The 17,339-nt window shown below is 49.2% G+C and overlaps 1 protein-coding gene and 1 long non-coding RNA gene across 3 annotated transcripts; one reads left to right on the top strand and one right to left on the bottom strand.

Annotated features, from left to right (window-relative positions):
- Positions 1–5,155: 5,155 nt before the first annotated feature.
- NDUFAB1 (NADH:ubiquinone oxidoreductase subunit AB1) lies at positions 5,156–14,561 on the bottom strand. Of its 2 annotated transcripts, none has more exons than XM_006753613.2 (5): positions 14,348–14,559; positions 8,581–8,703; positions 7,504–7,591; positions 6,084–6,183; positions 5,156–5,309 (listed from the first exon to the last, which is right to left on the bottom strand). In XM_006753613.2, exons 1-4 carry the CDS (start codon positions 14,507–14,509, stop codon positions 6,092–6,094), a joined length of 465 nt encoding a protein of 154 aa, XP_006753676.1. In that variant the 5' UTR covers positions 14,510–14,559; the 3' UTR covers positions 5,156–5,309; positions 6,084–6,091. The 2 variants fall into 2 exon arrangements, with proteins under 2 accessions (XP_006753676.1, XP_015419534.1); XM_015564048.1 differs by lacking the exon at positions 5,156–5,309 and adding an exon at positions 5,316–5,410 and having other exon boundaries at positions 14,348–14,561.
- Positions 10,743–16,122, top strand: LOC107183112. The gene is made up of 3 exons (XR_001513883.1): positions 10,743–13,135; positions 14,854–14,856; positions 16,110–16,122. It is a non-coding gene; the product is annotated as an uncharacterized LOC107183112 (long non-coding RNA).
- Positions 16,123–17,339: the final 1,217 nt, after the last annotated feature.

Genomic DNA, 17,339 nt, shown 5'->3' with positions numbered 1-17,339 from the left:
TCAGCCTCCCGGCTGCGCTCTCCTGGAATTCGTGCTGGACCTCCTCTCCTGCAGGTCCTGGCTCACTGGTGCCACACCTTTCCTTCCCTCCCGGGCCACTTGGCAACCGATGACAGTAATGCCTGCCGGGGGCAGGCCGCTCAGTCAGCCTGAGCAGAGAACTAGACTTGTGAATCCTGAACTCTGATGTTAAGTTTTTGTGCTTTTGTGTGTGTGTATTTTAATTGCTGATGGGCCTTCTGCAAGTAGTAGTAGCGCTTCCTTAATGAGGCTGAACTGAGCTAAGGATGTCCTTTCCTATAACTCGTGGACGCAGGAGGCCAGCGAGGCCTCAGGAGTCTCCTTAGTTGCTGCTTTGCCTTCCCAGGGCCAGAGAGACGATCTGCCGCGTTGCCAGGGCTCTGGAAACTTGTCGTATTTCAGCCAGGAGGGGCTTGCTCTCCCCTTCCCTCAGTACCCATGTGCCTGGGAGAGCTCCCGGGCTCCCGCTCTGGCTCCCCCAGTCTTCGCCGGAGCAGGAAGGGACGGGATGGACCCTGTGCCACAGTCTCCTTGCCTCTGTTCTGCCTGTTGCCTTGTTTAATCCAATGCCTGTTTGGGAGGAGAGGAACGTATCTAGTCTGTTAGATTTGCGCTGCTGGATTTTTTAAAAAGTGTAACCTTGACTAGCTGTCTTATTGTTTATCCTGTAAGATTAGCCTATCAATTAAAGTTTGATAATTAATTGCGTCTCCTTTTTCCTTCCACTTCTTCATGCGCCTAATCCATACTGGGGATTGACCAATATTTGGAACTGGGCCTGGAGCCTTTTTTTTTTTTTAACCAGCTATGGCAGGGGTGGACAAACTTTTTGACCCGAGGGCCACAATGGGTTCTTAAACTGGACCGGAGGGCCGGAACAAAAGCATGGATGGAGTGTTTGTGTGAACTAATATAAATTCAAAGTAAACATCATTACATAAAAGGGTACGGTCTTTTTTTTTTTTTAGTTTTATTCATTTCAAACGGGCCGGATCCGGCCTGCGGGCTGTAGTTTGCCCACGGCTGAGCTATGGTCAACCATTATCCTGTCTTCTTTATTTGACTTTGAGTATATCCAAATTTGAGTATATCCAGCAAAAAAGTTGATAAAGAGATTTGATTTGATAGACTTCTGTATGAGTCAAAGTCACTGCCAGGCCATGCTCCTGGTGGGACAACCCTCCTCCCGCTCCGGCCTCCAGGTGTTGGAGGCGATGCCACCTCCCTGTGACTTCACCCAGCCCGGTAGCCTCGGAGGACATGGCTGGTGACACAGTGAGGTGGAGCTCCAGTTCCCGCCACAGCCACCAAGACCCAGGAACAAACATGACCCCAGCACCACTTCCACTGGACACTCTCACCTTCCCTCTGCTTTGTAAATGTTCCCAGAGACTCTGGTCCCACGGCCCCTCCTGACTCGGTTATTTCGGTACCTCATACCCCGAAGCAGTGCTGTCGGGCGTAGGGTCTGGCACTGCCACAGGCTGCTCTCTGCAGTGGACTCCTCCGGTTTGACCCCAGTTCTGAATGGTTGCTTCAGGCTCCTTCCGATGATAGGGAGGAGGAGGTAACCTGTCGCCTGAAGAGCACACCATACCTGCAGCTTCACAGCTGACACCCCTTTCTCATCTGGAACCCCACAAGCCAGACCGCCATTAGGGCAAGTAGCAGTGACCTCTTCCTGCACCCAAGGCCTCAGGTCAGGGCAGCCGGTGCCCATGCAAGTGGGGGTGCTTCTCCCCAGGAGCCCTGGCCTGCGCTACGTGGCTGCGCTCAGCCAGGCTGACCTTCAGAGTTACCAAGGCTGTTCTGTTTGAAGCCTTGTAACCTGTCGTACCCTCTTGATACACCCATGTTGTACCTCCTGGTACAACCCTTCCTGCTGCCCACCCCATGTTATATAACTCCTGGGTGTGTGTTTTTTAAAATATAGTTTTATTGGTTTCAGAGAGGAAGGGAGAGGGGGAGAGAGAGAGAAACATCAATGATGAGAGAATCATTGATAGGCTGCCCCCTGCATGGAGATCTAACCCACAACCCTGGCATGTGCCCTGACCAGGACTCGAACCTTGACCTCCTGGTTCATAGATAGATGCTCAACCACTGTGCCATGCCAGCCGGGCACTTCTGGTTTTTAAGTTTTATGTTTTTATTGACTTTGAGAGAGAGGACGTGAGAGGGACATAAACATTGATGAGAGAGAAACATCAATTGGCTGCCTCCTGCATGCCCTCTACTGGGGATTAAGCCCACAACCTGGGCAAGTGCCCTGACCGGGAATTAACTAGCAACCTTTCAGTGCATGGGACGACACTCAACTAATTAAGCCACACGCCCAGGGCAAAATATGACTTTTATGTCATTTATTACACAATACATGGTATAATTTACAAAATACTGAACAAAATAAGCTCTGTGCCTACCATGTCATAATCATTAACATCTCGGTGTTTTCCAAAAATGGGGTCATGGTGGTTAAAATCTGTCTGCACTTAACAGTCTTTCCACATGATCGCATAACTTCCTATGTAACCAGTCTCATCGCTGGAGTATTCAGTTGTATGACGTGTGTACTTTCCGTTGCATGTATCATGTTGAATTTCCTCCCTTATATGGACAACTTTTAAACAAGTTGAAAGAATAGCATAGTGAACATGCACATACACGCCTAACTTATACATGCTTATAGCCGTCACCCAGTTACTGGTTACCCTTTTGCTATTTTTTTTTTCTGGCCCATTTGAAAGCTAACTGCAGCCCTGATACTACACCTCTAAGTACTCAGTGCAAACCTCATGAGAATAGGTTAGTCTGACCACAATAGCACTGTGTTCCTAATGGGCTGTCTCATCCCCAGCACCCAGCCCCACTTCCCTGAAGTTGATGTCTCTGGAGTTATCTATCCTCCCCCATGACATTGATTTTATTTTATAATATATTTTTATTGATTTGAGAGAGAAAGGAAGAGGGGGAAAGAAACATCAGTGATGAGAAAGTATCATTAATCAGCTGCCTCCTGCATGCCCCCTACTGGGGATTGAGCCTGTAGCCTCGGCATGTGTCCTTGACTGGAATTGAACCTGGGACCCTTCAGTCCACAGGCCAACATACTCTCCACTGAGCCAAACCAGGTAGGGCTATTTTAGAGCCCTACCTTCTGGATGTTTCCTCATGATCAGATTCAGGTTCAACAATTCTAGCAATGTTTCTTCCTGTTCATGGGCCGCGCAGTGCTTGCACCGTTGGTAATCTGAATGTGATATGTCACATGGATGCTAACTGTCCCCCTCCCGGATGGTGAGCTCCCAGGAGTGGAGGCACACAGGACTCACCTGTGCTGGGCTCAGCCCAGTGGCAGTGCTGCATGTGGTGGGCATGTGATGTTTGAGTGAGTGCCCTTGCACTGCAAGTCGGGCCGGAAACGGGCCTCACAGCCACTCTCACAGAGGGCACTAAGGCAGGCGTACAGGTGCTTGGGGCCATTAGAACTATGCACACCATCCCATCTCTTCACGCTCACACTTTTTTTTTGTAGGGTATATCAATTAGACATTGCTTCATGATAGATCACCCAAAACTCTGACTTAAACCAGTGAACAGCCCTAGCCGGTTCGGCTCAGGCCTGTGGACTGAAGGGTCCGGATTTTATTCCAGTCAAGGGCAAGTACCTCAGTTGCAGGCTCCTGGCCCTGGTGGGGTACATGCAGGAGGGAACCAATTGATGTGTCTCTCCCTCTCCCTTTCACTCTAAAAAATCAATGGAAAAAGTCCTATCCTCGGGTGAGGACTGAAAAATAAATTTAAAGATAAAACATATTACTTGGGTATGTGAGTCAGATGGTGGATCTGTTGCTCTAGGCCAGGCTTCTTTGATCTTCCCTACGTTTGTTCATAAATTTGTGATCAGCCGGCAGGTCCAGGACAGCCTCAATGCTTCATTCCTATGCCTGGTGATAAAACGTGTACATTTCCACCACATGCCATTGTCCACAGGTCATCCCAGGTTCAAAGGACAGGTCACACATTCCATTACTGAGGAGCTGCCAATCGGTCTCGGCGTGCTGTCTTCACTCTAGTTGTAGGACTTCCATTCAGCCAGCTTTCAGGCGGTTCTGAATGATGGTTCTGTATTTTAGTTGTAATTTTGATGTGGTTGTGGAAGGCGGTGCGTGCAAGCCTTTATGCTGCCATCTTGGTTCTCTGCTCGCACGCTTATTAAAAATTGACTTTAGAGGGAGGGAAGGAGAAACATCGATTGGTTGCCTTCAGTATGGACCCCAGTCTGGGATCGGACCCACAATCTGGGTATGCACCGTCTGGGAATCAAACCTGCCCCCTTTTGCTGTACAGGACACCGTTCCCACCAACCGAGCCACAGGGCCAGGGCCACCCACACTGGAAAGCTCCATGTGGCCAGTAGCTGCCTACTGAGGGTGGCACACAACATTCCAGTACTTAGAGCAAAGGGTCTTTGCTATTATTTGAACACTCAGACCCTAACTAATTGCCAAGGAATTATCTGTGATTCAGTGAATTTTCCTTCCTGTTCTGGCTCCTGTGGGACGTAGAACAGTTACTGAATGATGCGAACTGGCCCCTCTGTGCAGCAGAGCCATGACTGAGGTGGCGCTACCACAGGCCTCATCTCTTAGGGAGAAGCAACCACAGACTTTTGTCAAAATGTGCAGCTGCCACGGGGGTTAGAATACTCAGAACAAATTGCCCCAGGTGTTAAAATTATGATGTCCCAGGTAAGCCTGTTTCATTCTAAGTACACTGCTCGAAAAGTCATGCATTTTTGAGCTGCATGAATACAATGTCAGCAGACAGATCTTTAAACCTATTAAGCACAGTCCTGGCCAGTTTGGCTCAGAGGATAGAGTGTTGGCCTGTGGACTGAAGGGTTTGATTCCGGTCAAGGGCACATATCTTGGTTGCAGGCTCAATCCCTGGCCCTGGTTGGGGCACATGCAGGAGGCACCCAATCGATGTCTCTCCCTCCCACTCTCTCTAAAACTCAATGGGAAAATATCCTTGGGTGAGGATTAACAACAACAACAAAAAACCTATTAAGCATAGTCAATATAAAAATGTACTTTATAGACATCACTGAAAAACTAAAGACTGACAAAAATATTGTTTTATAGATTTATTTTCAAAGGGCACAAAAACTTGGACAATTTAAATACAAGTTTAAACAGAATTGCTCTGTTGATATCAGCAATGATGCCAAAACTGGTTTTCTCGGCCAGACACTCGCCTCTATCTTCTTGGTGAAGAAAAGGGGTCTGGAAAAGACACAGTAAGTGCCACAATAAGTGCAGTATTTCTTTTGGTGTATTGTTACCAACTTTACATGAAGATCTTTCAGGTGTTACATCCAGAGTACCTGAAGTTACAGGCACCAACGCAAGGCTTTATTTAACAAGTCTCACCACTTATTATCCTAGAGCCCAGATAACAGCTACCTTTATTTATTGACCGGCTTTACCATCAAGCTTTGTATTAAATGATTTGCATACACCACTGAATTTTACCTTCACAAAAATCCCAGGTAGGTCCTATCTTTATCCCCATTGGACATACAGGAAACTGGAGGCTCACACAGGCTAGATAGCCTGCATACAACCACCAGACTTCAGTGTGACAGAACTGACAACAAACAGGGGTGCGACTCTGGAGCCCATCTTCTTGCCCATGAGGTCTCTCAACAGCCATCCCAACTTCTGGACAGCTAGGCCCGGCCTAGGCTGCCGTGGGAGGTAGCGGTCTCTGCTTCTTGGTTAATTTGTGTAGTATTTTCTACGAGACCGTGCTAGGAGGGCTTACTGCCCTATGGAGTCTGTCCAGGAATTAAGTGCTCTCAACCCCTCTCGAGGATAAAGATTAGATCACTCAGGCTGGTGCCCTGGAGTGGCAGATAACCACAGGGCCTGCATTTTATAACCAGGAAAACCTGTCAGGCATTTCCATTCTCCTTTTCTTCCTGAGTCTTACTTTATTGAAGAACCCCACAGAGATTAATCCTATTGGAGAACATCATTCTATGTAAAATTATTTACCTGATACTTTATTCATATACATCCTTCTTATCTGCAATGTAATCTACAATTTCTTGTGGACACATCAATTTCTCCGCATCTATATCAGGAATTTCAAACCCTAAAAGTAAAATGTACAACATGCATGAGAGTAGAAAGAGCAAATCCTTTATTTAATATATTTTTATTGATTTCAGAGAGGGAGAGAGAGAAACACCAATGATGAGAATCATTGATTGGCTGCCTCACATGCCCCCCACTGGGGATCAAGCCTGCAACCCGGGCATGTGCCCCCACAGGGAATTGAACCGTGACTTCCTAGTTCACAGGGTGACATTCAACCACTGAGCCATGGCTGCTGGGCCAAAAGCAAATCCTTTACACATGAAAGCACCAACACCTCCATCACACCCTCAAGTATATCCAGTTGCCAGCAACCCTGAGTCCATTCAAGTTGTGACCCAGTTACGTCTAGACAGTGTGTATATTGTATTGAGTAAAATGGTTGGTTCTTTTTAAAAAGATATAATTCACATAATAGAAAAGTCACCCATTGAAAAGTGTAAAATTCAACGGTTTTTAGCATTGTCACAAGGCTGTGTAACCATCACCATTATCCAATTTTAGAATATTTCATTACCCCCTAAGAAATTCCATCCTACCCTCCCTCAACAGACACCATGCCTCTAGTTAGCAGAATCTGTGAGGAGTCTACTGAGCTCTGCTCTGGGGGATGGCACACAAGTCCTGTGGCTTCTATTCAGGCAGTTCATCCCCCAAATTAGTTGTGGAACCTTGAATGGTCTCATTGCACAACTAACTCTCCCAAACCAGAATAACCTGGAGCAGGCACAGGCGACACCGCAGGAAACCATGGCACAGGTGTGCGTGTGAGGTGGGGGGGCTACTGTTTCTGCTTATGTATCGATTCAAATCGCAATTCAGACTCCTCACATTCTTTCACTTTAACCCACCCAAATCAATCACTCTATGGACTCTGGTCGGTGCTCAGTGGTTAAGAGTGTCATCCCGAGCCCTGGCCCGTTCGGCTCAGTGGATAGAGTGTTGGCCTGTGGACTCACGGGTCCCAGGTTTAATTCTGGTCAAGGGCACATGCCCGGGTTGCGGGCTCGATCCCCAGTAGGGGGCGTGCAGGAGGCAGCCAATCAATGATTCTCATCACTGTTTCTCTCTCTTCCTCTCCTTCTCTAAAAAAATCAATAAAAATCTAAAAAACAACAAACAAACAAACAAACAAAACTTTTAAAGAAAAGTGTCATTCCGCTCCATCAAGGTTTAGGGTTACATCCCGTCAGGGCCATACCAGAATCAAACAATAAATGAATAAATAAGTGGAACATCAAATTGATGTTTCTCTCCCTCTAAAATCACACACACACGTCACAGTATGGAGACCCACGATTCAGCCAGTGAGCGTTACCGAATTCGTCCTCCATGGCCATGATAATCTCCACTTGGTCCAAACTGTCTAAGCCCAGGTCTTTCATGAAATGGGAGTTTACTGAGAGCTGCAAGAAGGGGACACCAAACACAAAATTCAGTCTGAGAGCTTGTGCTTCACTAGACACCTGAGTGGCACAGTGCTAATCATGACACAGGTTATTTTTAACAGGAACCATAACTAACATACCTCTAACGTGTGCCGACATACACTTGGTGTGCTTTACATGTCAACTTTCTCAACCTGTTTTAAACTGGTTAACAATATATAAAAAGCTAATGATGAATTTCACTTTACATATTAAGATCTTTGTTCATTGCCCTGCATGACATTCGAGATTTGGTTTTTCTTGCTGCCTGATTAACAACTGACACTACACCTTAGAAGTGACCTTCTAAGATGGTGTGTGTCACCACCTGCCCTTAATTCAGACCTCCAGATCACCAGGAGGAGTTCAACACCCACATCCAACCGCTGGCCTGGGGTCATGTACAGCGTGGTGACCTGAGGGAGTAATACTGTTCTGCACATTTGAAAGTTAAGAGACTAGGTCTTAAAAGTCCTGTCACAAGAAAAAAACTTTCTGCAACTGCATGATGATGAACGTTAACTAGACTTACTGTGGTGATTAATTCATAACATATATAACAAATAACTGAAACTAATATGTGTCAGTTGTACCTCAAAAAACAAAAAAACCCTCCAAAACCACACTATCCTCACACAACAGATTCAATCATTAAAGAGGAAATTGTGTCGCTATGAGAAAAACTCCGAAGGTTCAGAAAGGTGCATAACCGTGTTTACAGTACACTTACCACTGTGTTCTTTTAAAAGGGTGGGAGATACAGACCACGCAGCACATACAACATACATGTGCGTGTGTTACTGCCCTGCACACACGCTCAGTATCTTTGGGAATCACTGCTGCCTCCCCGAGGGGAATGGGACTGAGCAGGGAGACTTTTTACTGCATGTCCGTCTGGACGCCTGCATTTTGTATCACGTGATTAAGTACGCATGTAAAGAAAAGAACATGTAAACCACACCCATTACCTTTTCTGGGTCAATCTTGTCATAGAGTTTCAAGACATAAAGAACGCGGTCCTTGATCCCCTCTAACGTCAGCGGGGGCGCGTCACTATACTGGCGGCACAGCTGTGTGACTCTGCCTGGCACCTAGGGCAAGGGCAGGAAGGAAACATTGAACCTAAAATTCCTCAAGTGCCCGGCTGGCGTGCTCAATGGTTGAGCGGTGACTTAGGAACCAGGAGGTCATGGTTCGATTCCTGATCAGGGCACAGGCCTGGGTTGCAGGCTCAGTCCCCAGTGTGGGGCGTGCAGGAGGCAGCCGATGAATGATTCTCTCACAATTGATGTTTCACTCTCTCTCCTCCTCCCTTCCTCTCTGAAATCAATAAAAGTAGATTACAAAATAAAATGCCTCCCAGAAAATGCACTGGCCTGTATTGGGTATCTTCTCTAGAGAACCCACCCATCTGATTCTAAGTGTGGCCCCCAGGCCACACTGGGTCCCTGCTGGGTACTCTGATGCCCTGGGCCAGTGGTCGGCAAACTGCAGCTTGCGAGCCAAAATGCAGCTCTTTGGCCCCTTGAGTGTGGCTCTTCCACAAAACACTGACTTCTGCGCATGGGCCACAAAGTTTCAATCGCACTGTACGTGCGCACCCACACATGGTATTTTGTGGAAGAGCCCCACTCAAGGGGCCAAAGAGCCGCAGTTTGCCAACCACTGCCCTAGGCGGTCAGCAGCAGCAGGCCTACCTTCCCCTCAGAGCCAGGACTGGCTTTGGACATTGGTCCTGTTCAGTGAGACTGAAACCGTCCAAGGTCTGCAAAAGAGCCCGTCTTCTCATGCATCTATAGCAGCCACTGCCAGTGAGTCCCTGCACCTCTAATGGGCACACCCGTCACAACCCGCAGGGAAAGGAGCTGCCACGTGACTGAGCAGCTCACCCTGAGGGCCACGCTGACCGGTGGCCTGGCTCCTGAGCTGACGGAGAGGAAGGGCCTGCCTGTCCTCACAGTCCGGTCTGTTCCCCTGCAGCCCCACCACGAGCCTTTGTGATCGCTGACAGGGCGGAGGACCGCCTCCGTCTCTCTGCTGGTCACCTGTTCATGGTCACCTGGGTGCTGGGTCCGGACGGGACTCCTGCGTGTGCGAAGAGCGCCAGCTCCCCCGTCGGCAGGTGTAAGGCTGTGCAGGCACAGTGCAGAGCAAAACAAAACAGGCGGATAGTTCTGCTGGCTGTGGAAGTCCCTAATCTGAACTGGTTTGTTCACCTTCTAAAACTGATCTTCATACTGCGGTTTGGAGTTCTTAGGGCGTTTCCCATAGAAAATAGGTTTTGCTTGTTGGGGTTCAGGTGCCTGAGACAACGGCCCATGAAAAATTGATAAAAAGCACCACCAAGTGAACCAAACCAGCACACACTCTGTATGAGCACTTATCAGTCAACCAAACAGAAGAACCCAGGCACTAGAATGAGGTCTAATCGGCGAGCTGTTTTATAAGGATCCTAGAGTACTTCTGGGTGCTGTCGGAGCCCTGCTCTTTTTGTCTGAATCCACAGTCTCCCTCCCTTTCCAATGACAGCATGGGTTAAGGAGATGTCTGTGTGGGAATGTCACCAGGCCTTAACGCCGAGAAGAGGTTTCCGCAGCAGAAAGGACTAAAGAAGGGAGGAGGAATGAGCGAACAGAGGTAATGACAGACAAGACCTTGAGGAAGGACTAGTGGAGGCTTTGTCCGTGCAGATCAAGGCGTGGTGGGAGGTGGGATTACTGCTGAGTTAAGGGACAGAGAAAGGGGTGTTTGTACACAGCTCCCCATGCCGAGGCCAGCAGGGCACTATGTGATTAAATGAAATTAAAGTGGCCTCATGCCGATGTCAAGTGGGCAGCTAGTGGGCTCAGCAGAGGCAGGTGGGCAAGAGCTCAGGCCCTGGAATGAGACTGCACTAGCTCGCTCTTACTAACCTTTTTTTAAAAAAAATGTGTTTATTGATTTTTTTTTGAAAAAGGAGAGGGATAGAGAGATGAAAACATCGATGAGAGAGAAACAACATCACTTAGCTGCTTCTTGTATGCCTACTACTGGGGATTCAGCCTGCAACTCCAGGCATGTGCCCTGACTGGGAATCGAACCAGTGACCTCTTGGTTCATGGGTTGATGTTCAACCACTGAACCACACTGGCCGGGCATTACTAATCTTTCTATGCCTCAGTTTCCTTACCTGTAAGATGGGATAAACAACATGCCAAGCTCACAGGACTGCTGGGAGGCATCAGTGAGATGATGCCGGGCCGCACACAGGGAGTGTGCTCTGCAGGGCGCCCACAGGACCGGGTGATGCCGCTGCCCTGCCAGTGTGAGGCTCTGGGCAGTAGCCCTACAGCACCGCTCCTGCTTCCTCCCATGCCTCCCCTTAGGTTATTTCTTATCAGGTCAGACTATAGTGCTGCCACAAGCACTTCCCTCCCTCACATCAATTCTTCAGTTCTCACATACTAGGAGATACACAGTACTATCACCCACCTCCTGGAGGGCTTACTGCTCCTGCTTGCTGGGTCTCCACTGTTTAAAACAAAAGAGACACGTGTTGTTTCTGATGTTAACTGTTCTTCCTCAAGATGTACGCTTAACAATTCTATTTAACAGAAACTTTCTCCCGCAGCCATCGGAGAAGGCACTGTTTGCAGGAATGAGGGACTTCCCTCTGAACAGTAGAAATTATCGAGCCTGGTTAGTTCCCATCAGAACCCATTTTCTCTCCACTGGGGCCCAGCTCTGAGGGAAACTCCGAAGGAACCGAAGGAGGTGGCTTTGAAGGCCATCTGCCAACTGCCCGCACAATTCCGGCCGGCAGCACACAACCCAGGGCCCAGTTTGGAAACGAACTCCTCACCCTCTGCAAAATGCCTGCTCACAGACCAGGCCAGTCTCCACTCTTCCCACCGTCCACTGTATTTACTCACTTGGTCACCCCACATGGCTGGCTGGGGGGTCTCACTCACCCCTGCAACAAACCTTGTTTATTGTTCACTCCCTGACCTAGACAGAGAACATCCACACTCCTCAGGGCCCTACGGCGCCTTCACAACATGCCTGCTGTCTCCCATCTCAGCTGAGGCCTCTCCCTGCACAGGCATCCTGGGGGCAGCCTTAAAGGTGCAATAGGCTCTTCCTCAGCCCCACATGCCCTGCATCCTGCCTTGGAGACCATGCTCACTGGGGTTTAGTCCTCCTGGCGTCCGCACTGTACACACACCTGTCCTCACATGTGGCAATGCTTTCCCTTTATTTACATGACTCAGCTGCCTGCAAGCTCTACCTTGTGTGCTGTGCACTGTGCTATGGGCTGGAATGACCACGATAAAGACATGACCTCGGTTTTCAGAGGAGCATCCACACAGATCATCTCAGCTGTAATAAAAATGAGACGAGCTCTGACCTGTGTGGCTCAGTTGGCTGAGTGTCATCCTGTGCGCCAAAAAGTTGCTGGTTCGATGCCTGGTCAGGGCACATGCTCAGGTGTGGGTCCCACCCCACGTCGGGGTTCATGTGGGAGGCACCGAGTGTTTCTCTCTCACATCAGTGATTCTCTCTCCCTCTCTAAAAATCAATAAAAACATTAAAAACGAAGAGACAAGAGCCATAGCATAGGCTGCTTCAGTAACAAAAGTTGTCATTCACTGAGAGGAAGGGAAGGGACTTGGAGTTAAAAGGACAGGAGATTATTCAAGGAGGGAAGGGCAGGCCAAGAAAAGGAAAGGCATGAAAGTGTAGTGTGCCTGTGAGAGGAACTGGTTCAAATTGCTGGAGACCTAGGGGAAGGTGGCAGACCAGCGCAGGCTCTGGTGTGAGGCAAGGCCAGGGCCACAGAGCCTCGAGTGAGACAGAACAGCAATGAAAATGTGGCCAGACCACAGTCCTGAGCCCATCACTGTCACCCATGTCATGTGGCTCTGGTACTAAGAACAGTCAGGTTGTCCCTGCACCAGGCTTTGTCTTCATGTGGGCACCGCATCCCACAGAAGTCCCTGGAAATGCTTTGTGCTCTGGCTGCGAGTGTAGATCCAGAGCCTGCCGGGGTCAAATGTCGGACTTGTGGGCTCCACTTTAGACTACCACCCTTGTTCTCTGACCTTCTACTTCTAAGTCCTATCTTTTTACACCCAGGAAAGCGGCTTTAGCACTTTTTTTTTTTTTTTTTTTTGAAAAAGGATATTGTGAGTAACTGGTTGCTCTGAGATCAGCAGTGGATGAATTTTGAGGAGGGAAAACCAACAGCAGGGGATGGGTGGAAGGAGCAACCACCCAGATTGGATGAACACAGAATGGAGGTGGGACTTGGGGTGACTGGTCATAACAGAAACCAAGAGACAGTCCAGGGAGAGCGTGCGGTAAGAGAGCGTGGAGTTCACCAACTTGTAAGGTTTAGGCAAGGCAGACAAAGTGTCCACTGGGAGAAGAGCGAAGGGCCCGGCCAGGGGAAGTGTGAGAACAGCCTGGGGCGATGGGGAGCAGGGATGAGCTGGCAGGTTTAACATAAGGGCTGCCAAGTATCCAATGAGGACCTGAACTAATGTCTTCCTTAGGAGCCATCTCATATCCCTGACCAGCTGGCATAAGGCCTGGCAGGCACCTTTGCATGAACATGAACCCTTACTTACTCTCCACTTCAATCCACAAAGAATATAAGGTACTTGAATGGGAGCACTTAGTCAAAACCACTTGTACATATAAACAAAACAGTTCCTCTGCCTACATGTAAACCAAGCACAGGTAACGGAACATCTTAAAGGCCCGGCCCAGCCTGGCTGGTGTGCTCAGTGGTTAGAGCGCCAGCCTGCACGTCGGAGGGTCAAGGGTTTGATCCCTGGCCCTGGTTGGGGTGCACGTGGGAGGCAACCAATCAATGCGTCCCTCTCACACTGATGTTTCTGTCTCTCCCTCCTTTCTGCTTCTCAGCCCTTTCCCCAGAATCCATATGTAGGCGACCTACACGCACCATCACGCGAGTGTCAGCGCTCTAAGGACAGGGGCAATCGCTTTGCTCTGGGCAGACTGAAGTCAGCTCAGGAACACACTCAGCCCCTCCACATTCCGCTCTCACCCTTAATTTACCTCCCAGTTCAGGCAACGGGACAATGTCCTGTGAATAATCTGCTAGTGTCAATAAATCTCAACCCCGGCTGCACAGAATCATCCCTTGCCGCCGGCGCCCAAGCCTATGAATTCCCACTGATTTGGCCCCGGGCAGCCTTAGGTGTTATCCTGACATCTTGGTCAAGGTTGGAAGCACCGTTACAGCGAGGTCCTTACAGTGAGGTCCGGGAGCCCGGCGCGGGGCTTCCAGCTTGACCTTGGGAGTCTACCCACCGTCAGACAATGGTTTTAACCTTGTGCGCTTCAGGCACCGGGGAGCTCGAGCAAAAACCCGTGCAGGGCCTCCTCCCAAAGGGAAGTCAGACCTGGGGGTGGAGGGCGCGAGGGACCTCACCCTAGAGGTTCCATCACATAAACGCTAGATGCTCCCTGCTCCCCACCCTTGTTTCCAGGAGGCCCAGGACCTGGCCGGGACCAGAGGGAAATCGGGGAGAGCGGCCCTGGGCGGCTGTCGGCCACCGTGGCTCCCCTCCCCAGGTCTTTCGTAAAATGGGAATTTACTGAGAGCTTTTCTGGGTCAATCTTGTCATAGAGTTTCTAGACTTAAAGAACACGGTCCCTCATCCCCTCTAACGTCAGCGGGGGCGCGTCACTATACTGGCGGCACAGCTGTGTGACTCTGCCTGGCACCTGCGCGAGCGCCGAGCCCGGGGCCCTGGGCCTCGACTGGGTCTCCGCGGGGCGCAGCGTGGTGCTGAGCGGCCGGGCGGCGGCCAGCGTGGGAAGCCGGGGCAGCGACGCCAAGGCCGCGGGCAGGCGGCGGACACAGGAGGAAAGGACACGAGCCGCCATGGCTACGCCGACCCAGCTTGCACTGCGCTGCGCCCGCGAGTCTAGTTCCCCCTCCGGTTGGGCGCGGGCGACGCACAGAGCGGCGCTGCAGAGCCCCACCCGGCGGTGGCGGCCCCTGGCGGCTCCTGGCGGCACTGTACCCTGAGGCGCCGGCCCAGACGTTCCAGCCCGAGGCAGGGCTGGGACTACAGCCAGCGTCCCTGAGCACAATCCTTGACACAGCAAGGAACTTACTTCCACCTGCTCTCTGGAAGTCCCGAAGCACATTTATTTAAAAGTTTTGATGCCGCGATTCTTCCATAGAAATTATAACTATTTAATATCTCAAAACAGTATAAAATAAGAATGTGAAAATGAGTCGATTTAAATATGTAAGACTAATAAGTGTGGAAATTACAATAAAAATCACAGACATGTTAAACAATGTAGAAATAATATAGTTCACAAAAGTGGGTTCATGGAGGAAGTTTATGCTAATTTGCTCACATTTCTTAGCAGGGATTTCAAAGATACTGAAATCCAAACGTAAAACACTAACTGTGGATCCTGCCTGGACGAACAATCTAACAATGCTTTCAATTTTACATGTTTCTTTTATTTTGATTAAATTTAAGTAAAATAGCCTTGGCCAGGGTGGCTCAGTTGGTTGCAGTGTGGTCCCATACACCAGAAAGTGGCGGGTTGATTTCCATCAGGGCACATACCGGGGTTTTGGATTGGATCCCTGGTCAGGGCACCTGTGGGAGGCAATTGATTGATGTTTCTCTCTCTCTCTCTCTCTCTCTCTCTCTCTCTCTCTCTCTTCTCTCTCTCTCTCTCTCTCTCTCTTCCTCTCTCTAAGCATGTCCTTGGCCAAGGATTAAAAAAAAACGGGGAATTCTGGCCAGGTGGCTCAGTTGGTTGGGAACTGTCCCATGGACCAAATTCCTGTCAGGGCACATGCCCAGGTTGAAGACTCAATCCCTGATAGAGGTGTACAGGAGGCAGCTGATCAATTCTTAAAAATATATGTTTATTGATTATATATAGAGAGAGGAAGCAAGAAGGATAGAGAGAGAAACATCAATGACAGAGATACATTGGTCGGCTGCCTCCTGCACATCCCCTACTGGGGGTTAAACCTGAAACCTGGGCATGTGTCCTAACCGGCAATTGAACCAGTGAACTTTTGGTTCATAGGTGACACTCAATTGCTGAGGTACACTGGCCAGGCTGATCAATGATACACTCCCACATCGATGTTTCTCTCTCTCCCTTCCTCTCTTCCTAAAAATCAGTAAAAATATATAAAAAAAGGATGCATAATATGATCCCACTGTTGTAAAATATCTCTATTTATGTGCTCACTGAAAACTGAGTATCTGCGATGTGCTAGTTGTGGAGGGTACAGCACTGAGCAAGCCAAACGGGCAGTCTATTCCCATGGAGTTTACATTCCAGCGGGAAGATGGACAATAAACAATAACAATCCGCCCCCCCCACCCCCGCAAACAAACAACTCCAGGAAGCTGTGATGAACACAAGGAAGGACAGTAAATGGGGAGGGGGAATAGTGAGGGAGTACAGGAGGTGTGTGACTTTAGGTAGGTGGTCCCTGAAGGCCTTTCTTAGGAGGTATATTTGATTTAACCAACCAGGAGGAAAACCAGCTCAGGAACCATCATGCTGTTGGTGATGCCAATCAGAGTTCTATGGCAGTGCTAGCAATCGATGCCAGGCTTCTCCTACGCCCTGACTCAATCACTTCCGTCCCACTGCTTATTATGCAATTGGAAGAGCAATTGTAACCCCCCTTTGGAATGGTCAGTGACGAAATGGCAAGCTCCATTTTGAGTGGCAGCCTCCCATTTCTGCAGAAAACTGATTGGCACCAAAAACCAGAATGGAGACCAAGGACCAGGGCCCATAAGGTCTGTGCAAATCACCAGCGACGCACCAGCCTCGGATCATGCCTTCCAGGCCACACTTTGGGCCAGACCCATGGGCCAGACCTGTGATGGTGACGTGTAGCATTAACACGAGGAAAACTCAGGGAGAGCCTGATGGCTTACTCAGTTGAGACCGTCTCTTCCCATGACCCATTTATATTAGTGTTCCATCGAATCCTTCGGTTAAACAATAAATCACCTCTTATTTAAATGATGTATTTTGGGCTGTAACCGGTTTGGCTCAGTGGATAGAGCATTGGCCTGTGGACTGAAAGGTCCCAGGTTCGATTCCGGTCAAGGGCATATACCTCGGTTGTGGGCACATCCCCAGTGGGAGGTGTCCAGGAGGCGGCTGATCGGTGTTTCTAACTATCTCTCTCCCTTCCTCTCTGTAAAAAATCAATAAAATATATATTAAAAAAAAAAAGATGTATTTTGGGAGAGCTACTCCCCCTTCAGCAAAGAGAAAATGTCAGCCTACATGATCTGTGGGTAAAAGGTTCAATATTAAGATGGAGATCAAGTCCTTACAGCTGGGAAGATTTAAGAGAGGACACTGGTGCTTCTCGCTGGCGCTCCCATCAACGGATATATAAGCATAAACCATCAACTTCCTGCACACGTCACCCACCACCCAGCAGTTATCCCTCCCTCCTTCCAGCCCATTTGCATATTGTCTCAGCCCCTTCTGTTCCCTTGGGACCATGTACCTCAGTTATCTCTTCTCCCCGACATCTTCTTTCTCACTTTCGTTCTTCTCTCCTCTGAGCCCATAAACATGCCAGTTTCTCCTGGCCTAACAACAAGGCCACAGGTACCACGCCAAAGGAGAGTACATTTTAAGCCAATAAACTGCAGGATGCCCACCGAACAGACCTCACTAAAAACGGGGCATTAGGTAG

The sequence above is a fragment of the Myotis davidii genome, unplaced genomic scaffold (assembly GCF_000327345.1).
Source record: "Myotis davidii unplaced genomic scaffold, ASM32734v1 scaffold150, whole genome shotgun sequence".
Lineage (NCBI taxonomy): Eukaryota > Metazoa > Chordata > Mammalia > Chiroptera > Vespertilionidae > Myotis > Myotis davidii.
Note: the sequence above shows the minus strand (reverse complement) of the source record. Positions and strands in the feature narration are given on the sequence as shown.

What these genes read in the sequence shown, in the direction of transcription:
- NDUFAB1 (XM_015564048.1), bottom strand. Translation starts at nt 14,509, where the DNA reads ATGGCGGCTCGTGTCCTTTCCTCCTGTGTCCGCCGCCTGCCCGCGGCC. An exon ending in CGGGCTCGGCGCTCGCGCAG is followed by an intron (nt 8,704 to 14,347) that starts GTGCCAGGCAGA and finishes CCCTTGCCCTAG; the next exon opens with GTGCCAGGCAGAGTCACACA. An exon ending in ACAAGATTGACCCAGAAAAG is followed by an intron (nt 7,592 to 8,580) that starts GTAATGGGTGTG and finishes CCCTTCTTGCAG; the next exon opens with CTCTCAGTAAACTCCCATTT.